At 43.4% G+C, this 9,185-nt stretch overlaps 1 protein-coding gene across 4 annotated transcripts; it reads left to right on the top strand.

Moving 5' to 3' along the window:
• Positions 1-4,035: 4,035 nt before the first annotated feature.
• On the top strand, positions 4,036-8,984 carry LOC138779201 (DNA damage-regulated autophagy modulator protein 1-like). Of its 4 annotated transcripts, none has more exons than XR_011361090.1 (7): positions 4,036-4,268; positions 4,364-4,415; positions 4,619-4,761; positions 4,864-5,401; positions 8,126-8,260; positions 8,404-8,484; positions 8,604-8,984. XR_011361090.1 is itself a non-coding variant. In XM_069956567.1 (4 exons), exons 1-4 carry the CDS (start codon positions 4,168-4,170, stop codon positions 5,041-5,043), a joined length of 492 nt encoding a protein of 163 aa, XP_069812668.1. In that variant the 5' UTR covers positions 4,036-4,167; the 3' UTR covers positions 5,044-5,600. The 4 variants fall into 4 exon arrangements, 1 of the variants encoding a protein (XP_069812668.1); XR_011361091.1 differs by having other exon boundaries at positions 4,348-4,415; positions 5,160-5,401; XR_011361089.1 differs by having other exon boundaries at positions 4,348-4,415.
• Positions 8,985-9,185: the final 201 nt, after the last annotated feature.

Below are 9,185 nucleotides of genomic sequence, written 5' to 3'. Positions count from 1 at the left end.
AGAAATGTGAAGTACAATATGTCACGAGAAAACAGTCTCAGAATCAGCCGGATAGGTAAAAGCATCCCGAAGTTATTAATGAATAAAGTGACACAGGTCATATTCATAAAATTTGCTCCGGTCCTTAAGGCCATTTTAGGCCCGGTCCTTAAGGGGTTAAGTAACTTACTGGACTCAGATAAGGGAGAGTTGTTATCTTGGGAAAAATTTAGAGACATGTATGATATCCCTCCCCATCACCAGGTTTTATTTGAACAACTGTGTTCTTTTGCTATTAATAGAGTTAAATCTTGTGCAACGGCAGAAAAAACTAATGATTTAGATTTTCTATGCTCCAATTCTTCTCCCACCTTATCTCTTTCACAAATATACCGTAGGATATGTGTTGATTCCTTACACAAATCTCCTCCCCCTTTTCTCCGGAAATGGGCTGCAGAAATACAAACAGATAATTTGGAACAAAAATTGCTAAATAGCATCCGATATGTAACTGCAGCCATCCCCAGTGTGAAATTGAGGGAAATCCACTTCCGGCTACTCCATAAGGCAATTTACGCTTTTAACTTTTCTTACTCCACCATGCCAGATGATTTCTTGACATATTGTCCAAAATGTAAAGAACCTAGCGCAGATTTATTACACTGTGTTTGGTCTTGTTCTCAAATTCAGACATACTGGCAATTAGTACAAACCTTTATTCAGAATACATGGAATGAATTCATACCTCTAACTCTACTCAGTTATGTTTTTCATGTTGTGGTGGCCGGGGATGGAGATCCCTCTGAAAAACCTATAGCCTCAAAATGTATTCATCTTACTCTGTTATTGGCCTTAAAAGGCTTACTAAACCACTGGATCTCTGACACACTTCCCACTATTTCTGAGCTAACAACCTCGCTTAAAGAAACTCTTCATTGGGAAATGCTGGATGAAATCCGCAACAAAGATGTTTCCACAAAAAATTGCATTAAAAAAATGGAAATTTTTTCTCATAAAGGTTATGTCGCAGGAGGAGAGGGAAGCTGTTATGAAACACTTTTGTAATACTGTTTGGTATCAGACGGCGGAGGCAAAGGGCACCCTAGGAGTACTCAGAGTTCCTTAATTATATTAAAGATAGAGATTCTTTATCTACATTTCTTTCTATCCTGTAGAGCATTCATTTTTGTTCTTTAGATTCTATTGTTCTTTATAGCAAAATTGTTTTCAAACTAACTATATTGTATCCTATTTATGTCTTCCTTTGATATGTAACTGTATTGTTATAGATAAAATTTGAAAAATCTAATAAAAATATTTGGAAGAAAAAAAAACATTGGCTACAATATACTGCATATTACTGTACTTTCTGTCTTGGGGGTTGTATGTGAGTTATGTAACACAAAGTCTAGGTTACAAGAAACCTGAATGAAAAGAATTAAGACTTCTAATTGAAATTACTGCCCATTGCAATTTTTTTTCTCCTCATAGGAAATGTAGATTTGAGGGGAAAACGCACAGTATGTCTGTGTTTTCAAGCCAACTGGAAACTTATTTGTATTGGCCTGGAAGGTGAGTCTTGCTTTATTATTAGCGATGTTAAAGATTTGGGGCTATCATGTTTCTCTCCCTTCATATCCTCTATTCTTCCCTGGTGCCTTGCAGCCCTTCTGGAAATATCGCTTTTCATTTTACTCCTGGGTAGTTGGGGTTTTTATTTCATAGTCCCTATAGACTGTAATGATCTGGGTTAAGTATCCTGTTTTAGGATTAAATCACAAAAATTAAACACTTTTCAGAGCAGCTAATGAAACGCTGCATCCCATAATATACTGTATACAGCCCATAGTGACAGTGCACCCCCCAATATGTACAGCCCGTAGTGACATTGCATCCCATAACATATACAGCCCATAGTGACATTGCATCCCATAATTTACTGTATACGACCCATAATGACAGTGCATCCCATAATATATACAGCCCATAGTGACATTGCATCCCATAATTTACTGTATACAGCCCATAGTGACGGTGCATCCCATAATATATACAGCCCATAGTGACAATGCATCCCATAATATATACATCCCATAATATATACAGCCCAAAGTGACATTGCATCCCATAATATATACAGCCCATAGTGACAATGCATCCCATAATAAATACAGCCCATAGTGGCAGTGCATCCCATAATATACTGTATACAGCCCATAGTGACAGTGCTATCCCATAGTAAATACAGCCCATAGTGGCAGTGCATCCCATAATATACTGTATACAGCCCATAGTGACAGTGCACCCCATAATATATACAGCCCATAGTGACAATGCATCCCATAATATATACAGCCCAAAGTGTCATTGCATTCCATCATATATTGTATATAGCCCATAGTGACAGTGCACCCCATAATATATACAGCCCATAGTGACAATGCATCCCATAATATATACAGCCCAAAGTGTCATTGCATCCCATAATATACTGTATACAGCCCATAGTGACAGTGCACCCCATAATATATACAGCCCATAGTGACAATGCATCCCATAATATATACAGCCCAAAGTGTCATTGCATTCCATAATATATTGTATATAGCCCATAGTGACAGTGCACCCCATAATATATACAGCCCATAGTGACAATGCATCCCATAATATATACAGCCCAAAGTGTCATTGCATCCCATAATATATTGTATATAGCCCATAGTGACAGTACATCCCATAATATATACAGCCCAAAGTGACAATGCATCCCATAATATATACAGCCCAAAGTGGCAGTGCATCCCATAATATACTGTATACAGCCCATAGTGACAGTGCTATCCCATAGTAAATACAGCCCATAGTGGCAGTGCATCCCATAATATATTGTATATAGCCCATAGTGACAGTGCATCCCATAATATATACAGCCCAAAGTGTCATCGCATCCCATAATATATTGTATATAGCCCATAGTGACAGTGCATCCCATAATATATACAGCCCAAAGTGTCATTGCATCCCATAATATATTGTATATAGCCCATAGTGACAGTGCATATCATAATATATACAGCCCAAAGTGACAATGCATCCCATAATATATACAGCCCAAAGTGATGGTGCATCCCATAATATTTTGTATATATCCCATAGTGACAGTGCATCCCATAATATATACAGCCCATAGTGAAAGTGCATCCCATAATATATACAGCCCAAAGTGACATTGCATCCCATAATATTGTATATAGCCCATAGAGACAGTGCATCCCATAATATACTGTATACAGCCCATAGTGACAGTGCATCCCATAATATACTGTATACAGCCCATAGTGACAGTGCATACCATAATATATACAGCCCATAGTGACAATGCATCCCATAATATATACAGCCCAAAGTGATGGTGCATCCCATAATATTTTGTATATAGCCCATAGTGAGAGTGCATCTCATAATATATGCAGCCCATAGTGACAGTGCATCCCATAATATACTGTATACAGCCCATAGTGACAGTGCATACCATAATATATACAGCCCATAGTGACAGTGCATCCCATAATATATTGTATATAGCCCATAGTGACAGTGCATCCCATATTATAGTGTGTACAGCACATAGTGGCGGTGCATTCCATAATATACTGTATATAGCCCATAGTGACAGTGCATCCCATAATATATACAGCCCAAAGTGTCATTGCATTCCATAATATATTGTATATAGCCCATAGTGACAGTGCATCCCATATTATACTGTGTACAGCACATAGTGGTGGTGCATCCCATAATATACTGTATATAGCCCATAGTGACGGTGCATCCCATAATATATTGTATATAGCCTATAGTGACAGTGCATCCCATATTATACTGTGTACAGCACATAGTGGTGGTGCATCCCATAATATACTGTATATAGCCCATAGTGACAGTGCATACCATAATATACTGTATATAGCCCATAGTAACAGTGCATACCATAATAATACATTAAGTAGAAGCAAAAATACAGGAGAGAAGATCTGCAACACTGAGGACCAATCATGTCCAGACGTGTCTGATGATGTCACAATGACAAAGTAACAGCATCAGTGACATCATCGGGTTCTGAGCCCATAATATCCCCGTCCTGACAACAATCGCCCTTCTTGATCTGTGAGAGCAGAGAGAGAAGCCATGGAGGTGCCTGTGATCTGGGTGATCTGGAATCTATGGGGCCTCTATGTCCTGGTTCTCCTGACCGTCCTCTCCGGACACAACAGGAAGCCGTTCATCAGGTAAGAGTCCTAGGATTACTATTATCCTTCTATTATGATGATGATTTATTGATAACTCTCACAATTTCCTTTCTTTCAGTGACACGGGAATACAGCCCCCGGAGTCAGTGGTGTATACAGCCGTATTCCTGGTATCCTCCATCCTAGGTAAGTGGCTGCAGCTTCCTATAGGGCGGTGACATTATGAAGAGCTCAGCGGCTCCAGCGCTCAGTGATGGCGGTAAATCTCTGATCACTATACCGCTGAGCGGCGGCCATCACTGCAGATTATACCCATCACTGGCTCCTAGAGAAGCTATAGGCCGGACCTGTGCAAATCTGCGACTGATAACACTTCTTCTCTATTTCAGGACCTGGCGTCGCTTTCCTCCATTATAAGTTCATGATCCATCGGTCTGAACCATCGGAGAAGCGATTTATCATCGGCCAGAGAATCCTATTTACCATCGGATGGATCGTGTGCATCGGGAACTCTGTGAACGCCGTATTTTCAGTGAGTTATCAGTATATACAGTATATAGTAGTATACAGGACCTCAGTGATATACAGAGGGGTCATTGCTTGTATGACACTGACACGTCTCTTTATGTTCTAGATGAGAAGCAATCACACAGCCCACAGGATCGGCGCAGGAACGGCCTTTGTTGACATGGCAACTTACAACTTTTGCCAAGCTGTTTGCCTGTACAATAGATCTTACGGCAGCCGCTTGATGTGCCACGTCAGACTGGCCGCAGCCTTGGTGACCAACGTGATTCTTATTCTGCGGAAGTAACATGTTGTGTGCTGGATACACTGGAGATTTCCCACTGCTCTGTGATCTCATTGTAGAATAGATCAGACATGACGGTATAGGAGGCGATATAATAATACTACTCTGTTTCTTTCCAGTTGCTGTAGGAATGGCCTCCTTCAACGCTGAGCTATGTACAGGATGATGTGCTGAGGTGAGTCCTCTTCGATATCAGAGAAGTAAAGAAACTCTTGGTGGCCGTGTCCTCCTCCATCTCCTTCCACAGCAGAGCCCCTGGTCAGTACAGCCGGACACTAACTATGTTCCCGTCCTACTCAGTGAGTATGTGGGATTCTGCGGCCTGATGTTACAACAACTAACCAACTATACAGATTTCCAGGTGAGTAGATGACGTGTGAAGGTCTTGTTGGACTCCATTGGAAGCCTATTCCTCATATATAAAGTTTCTAGGTCTCGTCAGTCAATGTATCACAACATCCACAGTCACATGTCCACTATTGGCCAATAGAAGATGTAATATATGGAAGGTCCTTAACGATTTTGTGTCAATGACATGAGTAAGATTGTCATGGTAACCGAGCAATGATCTTTACCATTATAAGTAGCAGAACTCAGCCAGTAAAATAGCAGAGCTGAGGCAGCCATGTAGCAGGGACGGTACACAAGCCGCTCTTAAAGGGACGGTACCCAAGCCGCTCTTAAAGGGACGGTACCCAAGCCGCTCTTAAAGGGACGGTACCCAAGCCGCTCTTAAAGGGACGGTACCCAAGCCGCTCTTAAAGGGACGGTACCCAAGCCGCTCTTAAAGGGACGGTACCCAAGCCGCTCTTAAAGGGGCGGTACCCTAGCAACTCTTAAAGGGACGGTATCCAAGTCGCTGTGTAAGGGGAATTACATAAGTCGCTCTTAAAGGGACGGTACCCAAGTCGCTCTTAAAGGGACGGTACCCAAGTCGCTCTTAAAGGGACGGTACCCAAGTCGCTCTTAAAGGGTCGGTACTCAAATCGCTCTTAAAGGGACGGTACCCAAGTCGCTCTTAAAGGGATCCAAGTCGCTCTAAATGGGTCACTTTAAGAGTGACCTAAGTCACTTTAAGACCGACCCGGGTCTCTTTAAGAGTGAAATGGGTCCCTTTAAGAGCGACCTGGGTCCCTTTAAGAGCGACCTGGGTCCCTTTAAAAGCGACCAGGGTCCCTTTAAGAGCGACATGTGTCCCTTTAAGAGCGAAATGGGTCCCTTTAAGAGCGACCTGGGTCCCTTTAGGAGCGACCTGGGTCCCTTTAAGAGTGACCTAGGTCCCTTTAAGAGCGACCTGGGTCCCTTTAAGAGCAACCTGGCTCCCTTTAAGAGCGACCTGGGTCCCTTTAAGGGCGACCTTGGTCCCTTTAAGAGCGACCTGGGTCTCTTTAAGAGCGACCTGGGTCCCTCTAAGAGCGACCTGGGTCCCTTTAAGAGCAAAATATGCCCCTTTAAGAGCATAATGGGTCCTTTTAAGAGCGACCTGGGTCCATTTAAGAGCTACCTGGGTCCGTTTAAGAGCGACCTGGGTCCGTTTAAGAGCGACCTGGGTCCGTTTAAGAGCGACCTGGGTCCCTTTAAGTGCGACCTGGGTCCCTTTAAGAGCGAACTGGGTCCCTTTAAGAGCGACCTGGGTCCCTTTAAGAGCGACCTGGGTCCCTTTAAGATCTAAATATGCCCCTTTAAGAGCATAATGGGTCATTTTAAGAGCGACCTGGGTCCCTTTAAGATCAAAATATGCCCCTTTAAGAGCATAATGGGTCCTTTTAAGAGCGACCTGGGTCCCTTTAAGTGCGACCTGGGTCCCTTTAAGAGCGAAATGGGTCCCTTTAAGAGCAAAATGGGTCCCTTTTAAAGCGGCCCGGATCCCTTTAAGAGCGACCCGGGTCCCTTTAAGAACAAAATGGGTCCCTTTTAAAGCGACCCGGGTCCCTTTAAGAGCGACCCGGGTCCCTTTAGGAGCGACCTGGGTCCCTTTAAGAGCAAAATATGTCCCTTTAAGAGCAAAATGGGTCCCTTTAAGAGTGACCTGGGTCCCTTTAAGAGCGACCTGGGTCCCTTTAAGAGCAAAATATGTCCCTTTAAGAACAAAATGGGTCCTTTTAAGAGCGACCTGGGTCCCTTTAAGAGAGACCTGGGTCCCTTGGGTCCCTTTAAGCGTGAAATTGGTCCCTTTAGGAGTGAAATTGGTCTCTTTAAGAGCAATCTGGGTCCCTTTAAGAGCGATCTGGGTCCGTTTTTTGAGTGAAATGGGTCCCTTTAAGAGCAACCTGGGTCCCTTTAAGAGTGACCTGGGTCCCTTTAAGAGCGACTTGGGTCCCTTTAAGAGCGACCTGGGTCCCTTTAAGAGCAAAATATGTCCCTTTAAGAGCAAAATGGGTCCCTTTAAGAGCGACCTGGGTTCCTTTAAGAGCAACCTTTGTCCCTTTAAGAGCAACCTGGGTCTCTTTAAGAGCAAAATATGTCCCTTTAAGAGCAAAATGGGTCCCTTTAAGAGCGACCTGGGTCCCTTTAAGAGCGAAATGGGTCCCTTTATGAGCAAAATGGGTCCCTTTAAGAGCGACCTGGGTCCCTTTAAGAGTGACCTGTGTCCCTTTAAGAGTGACCTGTGTCCATTTAAGAGCGAAATATGTCCCTTTAAGAGCAAAATGGGTCCTTTTAAGAGCGACCTGGGTCCCTTTAAGAGAGACCTGGGTCCCTTTAAGAGCGAAATGGGTCCCTATAAGAGCGAAATGGGTCCCTTTATGAGCGAAATGGGTCCCTTCATGAGCGAAATGGGTCCCTTTATGAGCGACCTGGATCCTTTTAAGAGGGAAGGGACCCAGGTCGATCTTAAAGTGACCCAGGTCGCTCCTAAAGGGACTCATGTCACTCCTAAAGGGACGGGAGCCAAGTTGCTCTTAAAGGGATGGGACCCAAGTCGCTCTTAAAGGGATGGGACCCAAGTCGCTCTTAAAGGGACGGCACCCAGGATTAAAGTTTCTCTTAAAAGAAAGTCACTGGTAAAGGGGCGCTCTTTTCAAGCACTATGTATTTCCCTGGAAATGCAAATCTAGTTAATGTTCATTCTTCTTGTTTTTCTTAGAGCTTAACTTTAAGGGTCTCCCAAGAAGGCATCTCCATCCGCCTGAGGGAGAAGACCCCGGACCCCGAAAACCCTGCATAAAATCCAGGAGTGAGAACTCGGGTCTGTATAAAATGTACCGGACGATGTGCTGAGGTGAGTTCCTGTCACTATTCACCATCTGGTGTAATCCACATGTGTCCTATATAAGAGTAATATAGAAACCCTTCCACACTAGATCCCCTGGTGAGTACAGCCGCACACTAACACCCTCTATTCTGTCCTTCTATCTCCTGCAGATCTTCTATGTTCCCGTCCTGGTAGCTGAATATATGGAATTCTGAGATGTGACTTTATATCATAACTATACAGATCTCCAGGTGAGTAGATGACGTGTGAAGGTCTCATGGGCTCCAGATATAATCCCCTTCCTCATATATTCATAGAGTTTCTGATCAGTAGTCTGATCATTAATGTTCTTTCTTCTTCTTTTTCCTAGCGTCTGTCCCTAATGTCATCCTGAGAAGGCATCTCCATCTGCCTGAGGGAAAAGACCCAGAATCCTAAAACCCTGAGTAACATCCAGGGGAAGAACTAGGAGGCTGGAGAAAGATAAAACAGCAACCATCCGGACAACGCTGGATTATAACATCTCAACAAACGACACAATCTCCTACATGTCACTGCTTTGGGCGGAGAATGGAGACGCCCCAGAAATCCCATTGAAACAATGGAACAGCGGCTTAAAACTCGGCCACTTTTGCTCAGTGTGAACAGCCCGGAAAGCTTTGAGACGTCCCACCCAGAGAATAAATCTTGGGTGAATGGGGGCAAGGTTCTCTTTATGACCGATGGACAAGTTTTGATAAATCTCCCCCTATGGCTCCTTAATAAAGATTAAAAAAATGACCACTAGTGTCTTCAGCATTTTGTAATTATATCGTATAGTAACCACAGCGACAAAGTGCAGACCTTGCAAAAAGTCACAACCTTTTATGAAAAGAAGAGCTTCTACCTACTGGTGGGCACCATGTTAGCCCCCGCTACTATCTCACAGCCCACAAGAGCAGAATTCCCAGGT

Source organism: Dendropsophus ebraccatus, chromosome 1, assembly GCF_027789765.1.
Source record: "Dendropsophus ebraccatus isolate aDenEbr1 chromosome 1, aDenEbr1.pat, whole genome shotgun sequence".
Classification (NCBI taxonomy): domain Eukaryota; kingdom Metazoa; phylum Chordata; class Amphibia; order Anura; family Hylidae; genus Dendropsophus; species Dendropsophus ebraccatus.
The sequence above is the reverse complement of the archived record's forward strand: the minus strand, read 5'-3'. Positions and strand labels throughout refer to the sequence as shown.